At 40.5% G+C, this 17023-nt stretch overlaps 1 protein-coding gene across 1 annotated transcript in view; it reads right to left on the reverse strand.

Moving 5' to 3' along the window:
- Positions 1-15660, reverse strand: part of hadh (hydroxyacyl-CoA dehydrogenase) — a 51622-nt gene extending 35962 nt beyond the window's left edge. Inside the window, exons 1-2 of the mRNA XM_072256391.1 lie at positions 15503-15660; positions 2127-2255 (exon numbers count right to left, since the gene is read on the reverse strand). Of these exons, the coding sequence (XP_072112492.1) occupies positions 2127-2255; positions 15503-15613 (240 nt within the window). The 5' untranslated portion in view covers positions 15614-15660. The remainder of the gene's footprint in view (positions 1-2126; positions 2256-15502) is intronic.
- Positions 15661-17023: the final 1363 nt, after the last annotated feature.

The raw sequence follows: 17023 nt of genomic DNA on the forward strand, positions 1-17023 counted from the left end.
ATCTGAATGTCTACATATAGCTTCTGTTCCAATTTAGCTGTGGTTGTTGAAAAACTGGGGTTAAACTGCAATCTACAGCAGAAGTTTTAAATTTTAATTATGTCTGTTCCATAAAGGCCTGATTTGTTTAAATTTTAAGCTTTGAAGTTTTAGATCAAAAGAAAAAATATCGTCCAATATGTAGGCGAGATAATCAGCCATTACCATTCAATTCCACACATGAAGCACTATAAGGAGTCTTAACAGACATTCATAAAATGGAATCAGATTTATGATTAGCTCAATACATTTGTATCCCAGAAATTGTGTCACAGATGGATGTAAATTCACATCCATAATTTTCCACACAGCAATATCCTAATATTGCTCATACTATAGAGGTGCACATAAGCAAGAGGAAATAGATCAAGCTTCTTAGTCATTTGTTTCTGTGTTATGAAGGATACCGGCAAGAACTCACTTATTGCCCATATTTCCAAGTTCTCTTTCTCCTCAAGCATTTTTCCACTGTAATCATCTCCAAGATGGTTGCTTGTTCTCCAAAATCTGTAATGAATATCCTCTCTGATGAACTGCACCATCCGCTGTGAGACTCTCATAATCATTAACAAGAATGTCCTTTTCACAATTATACTATACGGAGAAATTACTTTAGCTTTGTTCTCCTCTCATCTATAAAACTACAGTCAGTAAACTGAATGCCAACAGTTTCATTGTCCAACACTTTTTTTTGTCACTTTCAGAATCACTCAAAAGTTCAATTTTTGCTCATCCATCTTAATATTCTGCATGTAGACCTTGAGAAAAGGGATTGGCATTTACAGAGAAACTGAAAATGCTCAGCTCTACTGCTCCCTTCTTTGCATCTCAAATCATCCATTGGTTCCAAATAACTAGAAGGCTGACCAATACCTTGTGGTGCTTTGCACAAATCAAGTCACAGTCACGTATCAACCCATTGCTGCTAACTTGTGCAACAAATTTAAAACAATCCCCATTCCAAATCCTTTGCAACTTGCTCCAGATGTACAACACCAATGAACCAATCTTCCTTCCCTTTCATCTGGTGTACAATCCCTCCCATCACAGCTTCATTTATCCTCCCGTAATCAAGGTCAAACTCATTGAAATTATCCTCCAAGCCGAAACCACATTCTCTTGTTCTAAGGCACTCCATAAGACAATATTTTTTGATGCAAGCTTTAAGTGGCACTTATTAATTCTTGACTTGGCATTGCTCTTTTTTCACAACTCTGAAATGCCTTGAACATTTATCTAAAAATTAAACATGGTATAAAACATACACGCTTTCTTGACTCTGATTAATTCCATAACACAGATATTGGCACTCTGGGGATTTTTTTTTTGGATTACAATTGTTCATTAGATAGAACCTACCAATTCATATTTACTGCGGTAGTTGTATAAAATACTTTCCAATTATGACATATTGGATCAATATGTTGCCAATTCATAAACATATGCTTAGAAATCTGCTAATTGGCATAAAGCAAAACAAAATAACAATCCCATTATTTGGTGAGCAACACACAGAAATTACAGTCTAAGATCAGCAGAATACACCACTACTTTTAAAGGATTGTTGTGCAGCTAATGAATTGTGACCCCCTTAGAGCCAAAACAATGGCAGAGTTCAGCCCCTGCTTGGAATTGGTCAGCTTTACCTGGCATAGAGATGGAATAAATACTGTTTCAAATTCAGTAACTGGGCTCAGCTGCAATGTCCTCTGCATCCAAATTGAACACCAACATACAACATCACAGACTACACGAGGAAAGTATCTCTGGAGTTAAACCGTAAATTTAGTTGCAGGACAAAATAAAACTTAGAGGAAATTAAAATATATTTGCAATACTAAACTTGTGGGTTTCAATCAGCAGGTGCATCCCAACAGCAACTTGAAATTAAAAGCTTGAAATTGTTTTAGATCTGTAGCTTCTAATTATCATTTGATTAAAAAATAGAATTAGGTTAAACAATCTAAACAGTATGATTATTAACCTAATGTACAGACTTGTATTGAAGCAGCCTCAGCAAATACATATTAACAAACAGGGATCTAACATGCACACTTGCAATGAGTTCATAACTGTCAGAGCATCACCTCAGGTTTATCTACAAACTTCTTCTTCCTTATACGCTCAACACTGGCTCCAATTCTCTTCAATGAATTCTTTAAGATATCTTCAGTCTGATCCACCAAAATCACTGAATGCCCTGTTGCAGCAGCTACCTGGTAAAAGCAAAAATATTAGTCTATCAATGAAAATTTAACCCTACTTAGTAAAGTGTTTTTCACTCCAGTGAGCAAAGTCATCAGATCAGAGGATTGATGATCATTGTGATACCAGGTCATCTGATCTTCAAGCACAAACATAATCATTCTTTTATAATATAACTCAATGTCTGCTAAAGATTAGACCAGAACACAACTAAGAATTTTGTTAGCAAACATAGTTGCATTCAATTTACTAGATGCTAAAGATAGATGGATACTTTATTGATCCCAAAGGAAATTAGTGTCACAGTAGCATTACAAGTGCACAGATATACAAATACTGCATTAGAAGAGTAGTAAGAAAGAATAAAAAATAAGTTACCTCAAACAATCTAACAGGAGGGGGTGATTGCTTCCTCAGCTAGATTGACTCATTATAGAGCCTAAAGGTGCAATAGAAATGTAAACATAATCTTGGAATCAATACAGCATTCCACTTTGGAGTTTGAAAGAACTGCCAAAGGTAACAGAATTTACATATTGTTTTTCCCACATTTTAAGTGCATCCCATGACATTTTGATGTGGTGCAATACTTTTAAGTGCAGTCAGTACAGCATACATGAACCAGTATGATAGAATTTAATGTTAGTCCTTAATGAGTGTGGAAATGTGTACAATACAAGCATTACACAGCAAGGAAGAATGTGAGTTTGGCGAGGGGTGGCAGCACCAAGATTCCTAGTTATCTTGTTTTAATTTGTTCAAGGTGCTGTGAGTGTGTCTGGTGAATTATGAGACTAGTTGCTTTGATCAATAGCTATGCCTTTTGATAAATATTAACTGTGTAGGCTTGGAATTAAGAACAACACACAATGCACTGAAGGAACTCAAGGAAGAGCTAGTAAGAGATCTTGGAGGGGGAGGGGGAGATCCAAAATGATAGGAGAAGACAGGAGGGGGAGGGATGGAGCCAAGAGCTGGACAGGTGATTGGCAAAAGCGATATGAGAAGATCATGGGACAGGAGGCCTAGGGAGAAAGAAAAGGTGGGGGGGGGGGAGCCCAGAGGATGGGCAAGGGGTATAGTGAGAGGGACAGAGGGAGAAAAAGGAGAGAGAGGGAAAAAGAACGTGTATATAAATAAATAACAAATGGGTATGCGGGGGGAGGTGAGGCATTAGCAGAAGTTTGTGTGGCTTCATCTTGACAGTAGAGGAGGCCGTGAATAGGTACAGCAGGTGGTGAAAAAGGCGAATGGTATGCTGGCATTCATAGCAAGAGGATTCGAGTACAGGAGCAGGGAGGTACTACTGCAATTGTACAAGGCCTTGGTGAGACCACACCTAGAGTATTGTGTGCAGTTTTGGTCCCCTAATCTGAGGAAAGACATTCTTGCCATAGAAGGAGTACAAAGAAGGTTCACCAGATTGACTCCTGGGATGGCAGGACTTTCATATGATGAAAGACTGGATCGACTAGGCTTATACTCTCTGGAATTTAGAAGAATGAGGGGGGATCTGATTGAAACGTATAAAATTCTAAAAGGGATTGGACAGGCTAGATACAGGAAGATTGTTCCCGATGTTGGGGAAGTCCAGAATGAGGGGTCACAGTTTGAAGATAAACGGGAGGCCTTTTAGGACCAAGATGAGGAAAAACTTCTTCACATAGTGAGCGGTGAATCTGTGGAATTCTTTGCCACAGGAAACAGTTGAGGCCAGTTCATTGGCTATATTTAAGAGGGAGTTAGATAAGGCACTTGTGGCTAAAGGGATCAGGGGGTATGGAGAGAAGGCAGGTATAGGGTTCTGAGTTGGATGATCAGCCATGATCGTACTGGATGGCGGTGCAGGCTCGAAGGGTCGAATGGCCTACTCCTGCACCTATTTTCTATGCTTCTATGACATATCAGAATGGGAATGGGACGTGGAATTAGCCACTCTCAGGTTAGAGGAACAACACCTTATATTCTCTCTGGGTAGCCTCCAACCTGATGGCATGAACACTGACTTCTCAAACTTCCGCTAATGCCCCACCTCCCCCTCGTACCCCAACTATTATTTATTTATATACACACTTTCTTTTACTCTCTCTCCTTTTTCTCCCTCTGTCCCTCTCACTATACCTCTTGCCCATCCTCTGGGCTCCCCCCCCCTTTTCTTTCTCCCTAGGCCTCCTGTCCCATGATCCTCTCATATCCCTTTTGCCAATCACCTGTCCAGCTCTTGGCTCCATCCCTCCCCCTCCTGTCTTCTCCTATCATTTTGGATCTCCCCCTCCCCCTCCACTTTCAAATCTCTTCTAGCTCTTCTTTCAGTTAGTTCTGAAGAAGGGTCTCGGCCCAAAACATCGACTGTACCTCCTCCTAGAGATGCTGCCTGGCCTGCTGCGTTCACCAGCAACTTTGATGTGTGTTGCTTGAAACTCCAGCATCTGCAGACTTCCTCGTGTTTGTGTTTTTAAAATGATGGGAATTAACTTATATTCAGTATGAAAACATAAACAAGCAATTTGCAAGAATATTAAAAGAACCTAATACCTAACATCATCTTCACTCTACCACAGGTAATGGAGAGAATTAAAAGAAAAATAAATAGAATGATTCTAGTGTAAGGGGCAGGAGCAATGATAAACAATGAGAAATCTTTAAGCTCAGGAGCATTATTGATGCAAGGATAATATCTTCACTTATTCTCAGCTATTATTATTTGGTTCTAAATGAAATTAAATGTGTTAATGTTAATATGATTGAATACAACTTGCACCCGTAATTCAGATATTTCTCCTGGGGCTTTGCAAGGTCCAACGACTAGAACAGATTAAACATTATAAAATATGATACAAGATAGAATACTGTAAATCTGAGAAAGTAAAAAAATTGCTAGAAAATCTCAACAGGTCAGGCTGTATCTATGGAGAAAGTGAAACAATATTAACATTTCCAGTTCAAGTAGTGATGAAAGATTTTGACCTGAAATTGTTATTCTGTTTCTCCCTCTAGACATAATACCTGGCTTGCAAATATTACCACAAATTAACCCAGAAGTTCAATGAAACTAATGTGGAAATTTAGAAAGTTCAACAAAAATAAATTTAAAACATTTCAGAAAAATGCTAAAGGATTTTAAATATTTGAACTGATAATAACAAACAAGAGACCTTAGGCCTATTGTTTCCCAATGAATGTTTGCTTTGTGAGCTGATATTGTAGAGGATCAAGTTTAATGTACAAATCAATAAATTTCTCATTCTTTACCTTCATGTGCTAATTAATGTTCTTAGAATCAGTATGCAATGGGTTCAAGTTCCATACTATAGTTTATTCACAGAATCTAAGTTGAAACTCTAATGCAGTAATGGGCCTCCTGTCCTTTAACTGACAAAAAGTATTACAAAAAGTAGTGGATACGGTCCAGTCTTTCATGGGTAAAGCACTCGCAACCATTGAACATATCTACATGAAATACACTGCAGGAAAACAGCATCTATTATCAGAGACCCCCACTACCTAAGAATTTCTCTCGTCTCACTGCTGCCATCAGGAAGGTGGTAAAGGTGCTTCAAAACTCACACACCAGGTTCAGAAACAGTTACTATGCCTCAGCCATTAGGCTCTTGAACCAAAGTGGCAACTTCATTCAACTTCACTTGCCCCACCATTGAAATGTTCCCACAACCAATGGACTTACTTTCGAGGACTCTTCATCTCATACTCTTGATATTTATTGTTTGGTTATTATTATTTCTTGGTTCCAAGTTCGTCAAGCCGAGGAGTGGTTGTGGGGACAAGCTCCCACTACCAAAAGTGCTCCTCACGGCAAGCACCTCAAATAGCCTCTGACAACAAAGTCCAACTCCTAGCCTTCTCGTGTGGCTTAGCCTCTAAGCCCCGCGGAACTGTTTCTACTGACAGGAGAAGGGGTGAAGGCGGGTCCTGGCACCTTAAAACCAGTGCTTCGGGTAGATGGAGCTCATCAGCCTGGGAAGGCAGTCCATTTAAGAGAGGGAAAACTCTGATTTCAAACCTCCGCTGCCTTGCAGCCATACCCACTCATGAGAAAGGCTTCGGGAGTAAACCCTGAGGACAAATGCAGAGCTGGAGCCCCTAAAGCAGTCCGACATTGCCTTCAATCTCATTCTGGCAACTCCTGTGACGACACTGGTGCCAAGCTGTATCGGCCCTCGCCCTTCCCTTGGACAACATTGGTGTCATGGAGAGAGGAGAGTTGCTGCATGGGCAACTGCTGGTCTTCCATACAACCTTGCCCAAGCCTGCGCACTGGAGAGGACACTCCAGCGTTGCCTCATCGCGACGGCACAACACGGAAATCAACAGTCTATTGGTTATAAGCCTGCGCTCAATTGGCATAGACTACCAACACAGACTGAAGCAAGTCTTTCCAGGCACAGATCCATGGTCTCGTGAAACTGACGAATGCCACCATTATTTTTTCTTTTTGTATTTGCAGTTCATTGTCTTCTGCACTCTAGATGAGTGCCCTAGTTGGGCAGTCTTTCTTTGATTCTTTTCTATTATTGATTTATTGAACATGCCCACAAGAAGATGAATCTCAGGATTGTATATGGTGACATAAACGTACTTTGATAATAAATGCAACTGAACTTTGATGACTGCTGTGGTAAAACAAACTCATGAAACTTAATAAAATACTCCGATAATACTCCGTTTATCCAAGTCACAAAATGGATTCTTTGAAACTAATGTTGAAGATTCTAAGAAGTCAAACCCGACTAAAGATTAAGGCCAAGTCCACACTACACCCGATAATTTTGAAAACGAAGCCTCTTCTCTTCGTTTTGACCTTCCATCCACACTGAAACGGCGTTTTCAGCCCCCGAGATTTTCAGAAACTGTCTCCAGAATGACTAAGTCTGAAAACTCCTAATATCCGTTGCACTGTGTACGGGGTAACCGGAGCTTTTTAAAACCGCTATCATGACGTGTCGCAACAGATGGCGGCAGCATGGCATTTCATTTTCTTCTTCAAATATTATTATTATTATTTTACTGTCGCCAAACAGTTGATACAAGAGTGTACAATCATCACAGTGATATTTGCTTCTGCGCTTCACAGAACCTAACAATTTCAGAACAGACGGCAACGAGACTGAAGCCAGAAGAGTTAGAAATGTACTCACCAAATACTTTGACCCATAGCTTACTGAATAAATAAGTATACTCACTTTGCCCTGTTTTCTCTCCTTGTTTGTGTGAAGGTAAGGACAGAAAACACCCACTGCCACCTCCAGTTTAAATTCCATGCGGAATATTTTGGAGGATCAAGAACCAAGAACCAAGGTGGTTTACCTATTTATGCAAGTACTTCTCTGACAACAGATGTGTAACAGCCTAATATAACATTGTATACAAGATAACGCTGATGCAGACATGTTTTTATACATTTAACAAGGTACTTTATTAATGCAACAGAGTTAGTCAGTTCTTCAATGTTCGTTGTCAGCCAGCCGGGTCATACTGTCCGTGAACTCCCTGTTGGTTGCCTCCATTTGCTCCAGTATTTGTTTTTTTTAGTTTTAAGTCCTCCTGCGTGAAAGCCAAGAGCAATTCCTTTTAACTTTTTCTACTCCATAACTAGACAAACGCGCACTAAGTATACCGTTTCCTCTTCGCTTGTTTCCTGTGTGTCCTGTGCATACCCAGTAGGAAGAGATTCACCCAAATATCCGTCTAATGTGGAGGGAGGTATTTTGAAAAACGCTTAGTGTGGACGCCTGTCGTTTTTACTCGAAACCGGCGTTTTCTAAATTATCCGGTATAGTGTGGACGTAGTCTCAGTGCAATGCTACTAAAATCACCTTTTTGCAATCAAAGAAAACAATGACTTGTAATAATGAGCAACAATGATATATTCTATAATGCAAGTTGTTCTAGAATCTTTGACAAAATAAGCACTGTTTCTTCCTCTACATTTTAGAACATGTTTCAGCTTCACTAGAAAAAAAACTGTTTCATTCTATAAAAAACCTGAATCAGAGCATGGGATAAAGAGGAAAGAAGGATTACAAATGAAGAATTTAAAGACACAAAGGGAAATGCTTTCATTTAGAATCTATTGTATCTTAGGACATCCCAAAGTGTTTTACAGCAATTGGGTACTTAAGTGTGCTTATTGTTTAACTTGAATAGTTCTCCTAGTACATTAGATACAAGACAAATACGAGGTGAGTACATCAGGTATCTGTGGAATCTGCTCAGCTAATGTCAATCAACACAACTAAAGATAATTTGGACAACTATCTTATTACTATTTACTGGATCCAATTGTAGATGAACAGGATTCCACACTTCCTTAGACAAGACCGAAAATAATTTGCTGGCTATGAAGTACAATAACATCTCTCACGTCTGATCTGAAAGATAATAAATATTTTTTGTATTGTGGCATATTTTCAAGATCTAGATATTTTCATAAGTTATAGAAAGATTACAAGCCCAAACACCTCCCTCTGGATTTCCCACTCGGAGGGTGTGACTTCATACTTTCAAGCCCGACACGTCTCCAGCATGAACTCAGTGGGCCAAAGGATGCTTAATCTTCACTATCTTGTATAACTTATGTTGCATTTTGCCTAAATATGTGCCTTAAAGCTGCTGTAAGCAAGTTTTTATCCCATTGTACCTATACCTCACTGTACTTGTGCATATGACTTGAGTTGATTCTATAAGGCCTTGTTATTACCCTTGCCTAGACTTGTCTAAATATATTCTTTGCCTGCTGTTTTTGTTGTTAATTGCAACAGCTTACCAGCCTGACCTTCACTTGATAAGTAAACAGTACACCATCTCATACTATCATAAGCCAAAGGTTAAACAAACACCAAATTTAAAATGTGGTTATTAATTAACACAAACTTTGAACCTTTCCTTTTAACCTTATAGAAAGAAAGAAAATGGCTATTTTAATTTCATGATTTTTGTAGAATGCTTCATAGTTGGACGCAGCAGCAAGGGAGATGAGGCTGAGTACAGGGCTACGGTAGGCAACTTTGTCACATGGTGTGAGCAGAATTATCTGCAGCTTAATGTGAAAAAGACTAAGGAGCTGGTGGTAGACCTGAGGAGAGCTAAGGTACCGGTGACCCCCGTTTCCATCCAGGGGGTCAGTGTGGACATGGTGGAGCATTACAAATACCTGGGGATACGAATTGACAATAAACTGGACTGGTCAAAGAACACTGAGGCTGTCTACAAGAAGGGTCAGAGCCATCTCTATTTCCTGAGGAGACTGAGGTCCTTTAACATCTGCCAGACGATGCTGAGGATGTTCTACAAGTCTGTGGTGGCCAGTGCTATCATGTTTGCTGTTGTGTGCTGGGGCAGCAGGCTGAGGGTAGCAGACACCAACAGAATCAACAAACTCATTCATAAGGCCAGTGATGTTGTGGGGATGGAACTGGACTCTCTCACAGTGGTGTCTGAAAAGAGATGCTGTCTAAGTTGCATGTCATCTTGGTCAATGTCTCCCATCCACTACATAATGTACTGGGTGGGCACAGGAGTACATTCAGCCAGAGACTCATTCCACCGAGTTGCAGCACAGAGCGTCATAGGAGGTCATTCCTGCCTGTGGCCATCAAACTTTACAACTCCTCCCTTGGAGGGTCAGACAGTCTGAGCCAATAAGTTGGTCCTGGACTTATTTCATAATTTACTGGCATAATTTACATATTACTATTTAACTATTTATGGTTCTATTACTATTTATTATTTATGGTGCAACTGTAACGAAAACCAATTTCCCCCGGGATCAATGAAGTATGACTATGACTATTTGAACCTACACTCAGTACACCTGCTCGTTAATGCAGATATCTAATTAGCTAACCATGCGGCAGCAGCTCAATGCATAAAAGCATGCAGACGTGGTCAAGAGGTTCAGTTGTTGTTCAAAACAAATATTAGAATGGGAAAGAAATATGATCCAAGTGATGTTATCCGTGGAATGATTGTTAATCACACACCAGTCCCTGGAGTCTGCAAAGAACAGTATGAAAAACAATAAAAGAAACATCCAGTGAGCAGCAGTTCTATGGGCAAGTAAGCCTTGTTAATGAAATCAGAGGAGATAGCCTAGCTAGTTCAAGCTGACCAGGAAGGTGACATTATCCACACATTACAACAGTGGTGTGCAGAAGAGCATTTCTGAACGCACAATACATTGCATCTTGAAGTAGATGGGCTACAGCAGCAGAAGATCATTCTGGGTTCCACTCTTGTATCTAATAAAGTGGCCACTGAATGTTTATAGTAGCTTTAGGGTGGGCTAGCAAATTTGCAGAAGACGAAGGTTGGCGGTGTTGTAGATATTGGTATGGTTTATTATAGTGTTGCCTGACGCCGGTCCCCTAGGCCTGATTCCACGTAGTAGTAGTAGTAGTAGTAGCAACACACATCAAAGTTGCTGGTGAACGCAGCAGGCCAGGCAGCATCTCTATGAAGAAGGGTCTCGGCCTGAAACGTCGACTGTACCTCTTCCTAGAGATGCTGCCTGGCCTGCTGCGTTCACCAGCAACTTTGATGTGTGTTGCTTGAATTTCCAGCATCTGCAGAATTCCTGTTGTTTGCGTAGTAGTAGTAGTAGTTATTATAGTCACATGTACCAAAATATAGTGAAGAGCTAGACTTGCATACTATTTAAACAGATCAAATTATTACACAATACATTGAGCTAGAATAAGGTAAAGCAATAACATACAGAATAAAGTGTAAAAGCTACCGAAGTACAGTGCAGGTAAGCGATAAAGTGCAAGATCGAACAAAGATAGCTTAAAAATTACAATGGGGCACAGCTAGGATACAGAGTTGAGCTGAGAAGAGGCAGATAAAGTTCAATCCAGAAAAGTGTGAAGTGATACACTTTAGAAAGTTGAAGGCAGAATACATGATTAATTGTAGAGTTCTTAACAGCGTGGAGATACAGAGGGATCTTGGAATCCAAGTCCATAGATCCCTCAAAGTTGCTGTGCAAGTTGGTAGGGTGGTAAAAAGGTGTATGATGTGTTGGCCTTCATTAATCAAGGGATTGAGTTCAAGAACCCACAAGATAAATGTTGCAGCTCTATAACACTCTGGTTAGACCACAATAGTATTTTGTACAGTTCTAGTTGCCTCATTATAGGAAGGACGTGGAAGCCTTAGAGAGAGTACAAAGGAGGCCGCCTGGATTAAGGAACATGCTTATGAGGAAAGCTTGAGTGAGTAGGGCTTTTCTCCTTCGAGTGAAGAATAATAACAGGCAACTTGATAGAGGTATATAAGAGGATAGAGATAGGGTGTACAGCTAGTGCCTCTTAACTGGGCAGCAAAAGCTAAGGGATAATACCAGAGTACATCCTTTTAAGGTGAGTGGAGAAAGGTTTAGGGGAGATGTCAGAGGTGAGTTTTTGTTTATACACAGAAGGGTAAGTGTTTGGAATGCTGGAGATGGAGGTAGTGGCTTATACAGCAGCGGTACCCTTAGACAGGCACATGGATGAAAGAAAAAAAATGGGGGATTATCTGTGGTGTAGAAGGGAAAGTTTAGATTGATTGAGAAATAGGTTAAAAGGATGGAACAACATCATGGGCTGAAGGGCCCATACTGTGCTGTATTGTTCTATGTTCTAATCCAAGACAACAAATCAATATGCAATTATAATGTTTGAAATTATTAAAACTGTATTGCACATCACCCTTTAACCCATTCAGAGGGATAGAAGGGAACCTGTGACATAACTTGAAGAGCAAGAAAGTTCTTTTAATCTTGTGGCCTACTTGAACTATTTAGTTAATCTGCTGACAGCTTGCTTTCTACAAGTATGGTAGTCACGGTGGTACTTAGATGAACACAGGGTTTACAAGGTTAAATTTCATCACAATAGTTAAGGGGCTTGGAAAGTTCTATTGAGGAACTATACATAAACTGCTGCAATGCAATTTAAAAATGGTAAACCATTGCTGAAGACAGTGAAAGTCAAAGCTGGTGGATGGGGTGTCAATCAAGCAGGCTGCTTTTTCTGGATGGTACTTAGCAATTCGTGTTCTTAAGAGCTACATTCACCTATTTCATCAATCTTCTTAAGTCCAGATTCAGGAAGAATTCAGAAAGTTGGGAAGAAAGTTGACAGGCTAGTAACAAACTGAAGTTCAGAACATGGTCAGGATTTGGCCTAGCCGACTAGAGAAAGGGAAACAGCGAAGAGAAAATAATGAGATGGTTTCAATTTTAAGGACTAAGAACTCTGAGATCTTTCACTTGGAAGAGACATAGGAGAGGGACAAAAAAAACTGCAGCAAAGAAATCCAGTTGTGAAATGGTCCCTCCACATACGGTAAGGAATAGCTGAACTGACTGATAGAGAAATCCATTTTAGCCCAATTCCTTCCAAGACGAGATGAGGGCTCTAACTGGAGGATGGTTTCAATCGACAAAGCTACAATTCCATCCCTATGCTGCAATAACAACAGATTAACAGTTGTTCCACACCTCTACTGATAGTTCCCTTAGGAGATCTGGCAGAAGATATATCTCAAAAGAAGTGTGGAAGAGGGTTAGCAAGCTGGGGCCCTGTCATGGGAGCAGGTCCCTGTTTCAAGTGAGTAGAATTCTACTGTTTTCTTCCCCCACCCTAACTCAGTTGTCATGGTATTAATGAATTTGAAATATTGTTCTATTACATCAGAATATACCAATTGAACTTACAGGAAACTTTTAAATATCCAGTCAGGTAGATCAAATAATTAATTTGATTTTTAAAAAATTAAAAATGAAACTGAGCCATGATAAAAATGTTAATCCCTCAGTTTCTGTTGCTTCAAGAATATGTTTCAGCAGGATCCAGCTTTTCCTAGATGTAGTTTTCTTGTTGATGAAACTCTGACTACATATCCCAAAAGATCACTAGATTAAAGACCTTTGCAGTGTTTTACTTTTGCATTCAGTTATAACAAAAACCAGTCTGGATATTAAAATAAAGGGAGCAGGATACCATACAACCCTTAGCAAAACCAAAGCAGATCTATCTCAATGGCATTTTCCTGCACTAGGCCCATATCGCCCATTTCCCTAAAAATCTGGAAATCTATCAATCCTTGTTTTGAGTGTACTCGGAGCCTTCACTGCCTTCTGGGATAAAGAGCCTCAAAGATTCATCAGCTTCTTAATATAGAAATTTTTCTTCACAGTCCTAAATATCTTGCCCTCTATTCTGATACTTCAACACCATGTTCTAGACTGTTCAACAGGGGATACACCTTCCATGCATCCAGCCTGTCAAGTTCTGCAAGATCTTTACAAGTTTCCATGAGATCACTTCTCATTCTTCAAAAATCTCAAAAATACAGGCCTGCTTTACTCAATCTCTACTCACATAGCAACTCAACTGGTGAAACTTGACCTCACTAGCTGGGTAACAAGGGTAAAGCAGCTGTCTCCAGGAGACACAGGAGACTACACATGCTGGAATGTGGAGCAATAAACATGATGCTGAAGAAAATCAGCAGGTCAGCTTGCTCTGCATAAGATTTGAATTTATGTTGCTAGATGTATACAAAGAGCTTAAATTTAAATCCCATAACATTTAGATCGTTTGGGAGGTTCTATTCAAGAACCATGCATGACCTGCTGCAATGCACTTTATAAATGGTACACCACAGCACCCTGGAAGACAGCAAAAAAGACCCCAAGACATATGAGCAGAAGTAGGCCATTTGGCCCATTGAGTCTGTTCCACCATTTCATCATGTTTGATCTATTTTTCCTCAGTCCCAATCTCCATATACATACAGACTTGGCCTTCACAGCTGCCTGTGGCAACAAATTCCAGATTCATCACTCTTTGGCTAAAGAAATCTTCATCTAAAAGGACACTCCTCTATTCGGAGGCTGTGTCGTCTAGTCTTGGACTCTCCAACCTTGGAAACATCCACTCTATCAAGGCCTTTCACCATTTGATAGGTTTCAATTAGGTAACCCATCATTTTTCTGAATTCTAGTGAATACAGGCCGAGAGCCACCAAAAGCTCTTCACATAACATGCCATTCAATCCTGGAATCACTTTCATGAACCTCCTTTGAACCCTCTCCAGTGTCAGCACATCCTTTCCAAGATAAGGGGCCCAAAACTGCTTATAATTTTCTAAATGAGGCCTCACCAGTGCTTTGTAAAGTCTCAACATTACAACATTCTTGCTTTTGTATTCCAGTCCTTTTGAAATGAATGAATCAAATATCACTGTGATGATTGTACATTCTAGTATCAATTGTTTAGCAACAACAAAGTATAACATTACATTTGTCTTCCTCATGACAGACTCAACCCACAAATCACAAATCCTGCACAAGGACTCTTTGCACCTCAGTTTTTTTGTATTTTCTCTCCATTTAGAAAATAGTCAACCCTTTCATTTCTTCTGCCAAAGTAATGACCATACACTTCCTCGCACTTTATTCCATTTGAACCATTACGCTGTTAGAAAGTGTCAATCAAGCAGGTTGCTTTTCCTGATGAGATTAAGCAGTTTGCATTCTTAGAGCTACTCTCACCTATTCCATCAAACTCCTTGTGCAGATGGTAGAGAAGAAAACTCAGTAAAATGTGAAGTGAGTGGTAACCCAGTAACAGATTAAAGATCAGAACATGGTCTGGATTTGGCTCTGTTTGCTAGAGCAAGGGAAGTGACAAAAAAAACCTAATGAGATCATCACAACAAGATCTTACAGTTGGAGGAGACAAGGGAGAGGGATGATACTGCATGCCCCACTGTGTTCCTCCTGTTTGTTGCTCGATTTTCCTCCGGGTGCCGTCTCCACCAAGACTCCACATAATTGGACCAGCATCTCTGTTCAGATGCTACAAACGTTATGGGGGAAAAAATCTTAATATTTAGTCAAACAAAAAACAAACAGTGGTCCCATACTGAATAACTGTTCCTTAGTAATTAAATGCAGGTTCTTGCTATGCTCCACAGATTGCAACCTAAACTATGGAAGAGTTTGTGAAAAAACAGTCAGGGATGGGCATCCCAGACGAATGTACGCCGCTACCGGAACCCGGAGGGCAGGATTTGCTCCAGCCGTTCGACTTTGCTCCATTTGAATTTAAATTCCATCCCGCGCAGACCTAACTGTTAGGCTTACGCCCTTCCCTGGGACCCTCGCCCTGGAGTCTAATCAGGAGGAGTGGGGAGGGCGCATAGTGCTGCCAACCGCCTCGAGTCTCGCTGTTCGCCGCTCGATTACCTGGGCGATGCCAGTGCCCATTAGCCCACCGCCGATCACCGTAATATGCTTGATGGCCAGGCTGCTGGAGGAGGACATGGCTCGAAAGAAGTGGTGGGTGAGAAACACCATGGCATCCAACTGCGAAAGCACTGCGGGTGAGCTGTGACTGTGGCTGCTAGCAATAGGACAGCAGCCCTGCCAATCATTTTATGGGGGCAGGGCAGGAGTCGGAGCTTCCAATACTATTCGTCAATGTATAGTGGAACCCCACCCCGTCCACTTGTCAATCACCTCGTGGGCGGGGTTTGATTTGGAGGTCGAGTTTTTTGCTTTGACAATCATTCTCGTGGTAAGCGCCGCGCTTTGTCAAACATTTTTGCGGTGTTCCACCTAAAATATTAATCACTTTAGGGTTAGAGCATTATTAATCTTTTAAGGATGGAGCGTCTGTCTTTGTCAATCATTCGAGGAGCACCCGGCATTGCCAATCATTTAGGGGTGTTCCACCTAAAATGTCAATCACTTTAGGGTTGGAGCATCCCGCTTTAAAAATCATTGAAGTGTTGATGCGTCTGTCTTTGTCAGTCATTAGAGGATTGACAAAGGCCCGGGGTGGAGTCTCCAGTGTTCATCATTGAATCAAGTGGAGCACTTGCATTTTAAGGGAGTGGTTTAAAAACTACGCCCGGCTCGCCTTGTCAATCATTGTGAGAAAGGCGTTCCAAACTTGTCAATCATTGAAAATCAAAAGTTCGCCGATGCTGAAATGTTGAAATTAAGAGCAGGAAATACTGAAAACTGCAGCTTAGGCAGCATCAGAATCAGATTTATTATCACTGACATATGACATGATTTCTTTGTTTTGCTGCAACAGTAGTGGTGACATAAAATTAATATAAATTACAAAAACCGTGTTAAAAAAGGAATAATGAGTTAGTGTTCATGTGTTCATTGACCATACAGTAATAGTATTGGTTTGTGTTTATTATTGACATTGACATCCATTAATAGTATTGTTATTGGTTCTATATTGTCACATGCACGGAGGCATAAGAGGGCATGATCTGAATGGTGAAGGTCCTTAGTGATGGACGCTGCCTTCTTGAGTCATCACCTCTTGATGATGGCCTTTATTGTTTGTGTCCATGATGGATGGACCTGGTTGAGTCTATAACCCTCTGCAACCCCTTTCTAATCTTGTGCTTTGGAGCCTCGATACCAGGTTGTGATGCAATGAGTAAGAATCCTCTCCAACCCTTTACATTTTCTACCCACCTAGCTTCTCCTCTCACCTTCTAGTTGTCCTCTTTTCCCTCATCCCACCCTTTTATCCTGTCATCTTCCCCCTTCCTTTCCAGTCCTGAAGAAGGGTCTCGGCCCGAAATGTTGACTGTTAATTAATTAATTACCGTGATTTTAGTCACTGGAGGGACAATAAAGCTGGTGATATAAAGTCTTTATTCATCAAGACAAGCAGGTATTCTCCTGGAGACCCTCCAGAGCTTCTAAGCACCAATTTCTGGACTCCTAAAATATCAC

This window comes from Mobula birostris, chromosome 4 (assembly GCF_030028105.1).
Source record: "Mobula birostris isolate sMobBir1 chromosome 4, sMobBir1.hap1, whole genome shotgun sequence".
In the NCBI taxonomy this organism is placed as follows: Eukaryota; Metazoa; Chordata; class Chondrichthyes; order Myliobatiformes; family Myliobatidae; genus Mobula; species Mobula birostris.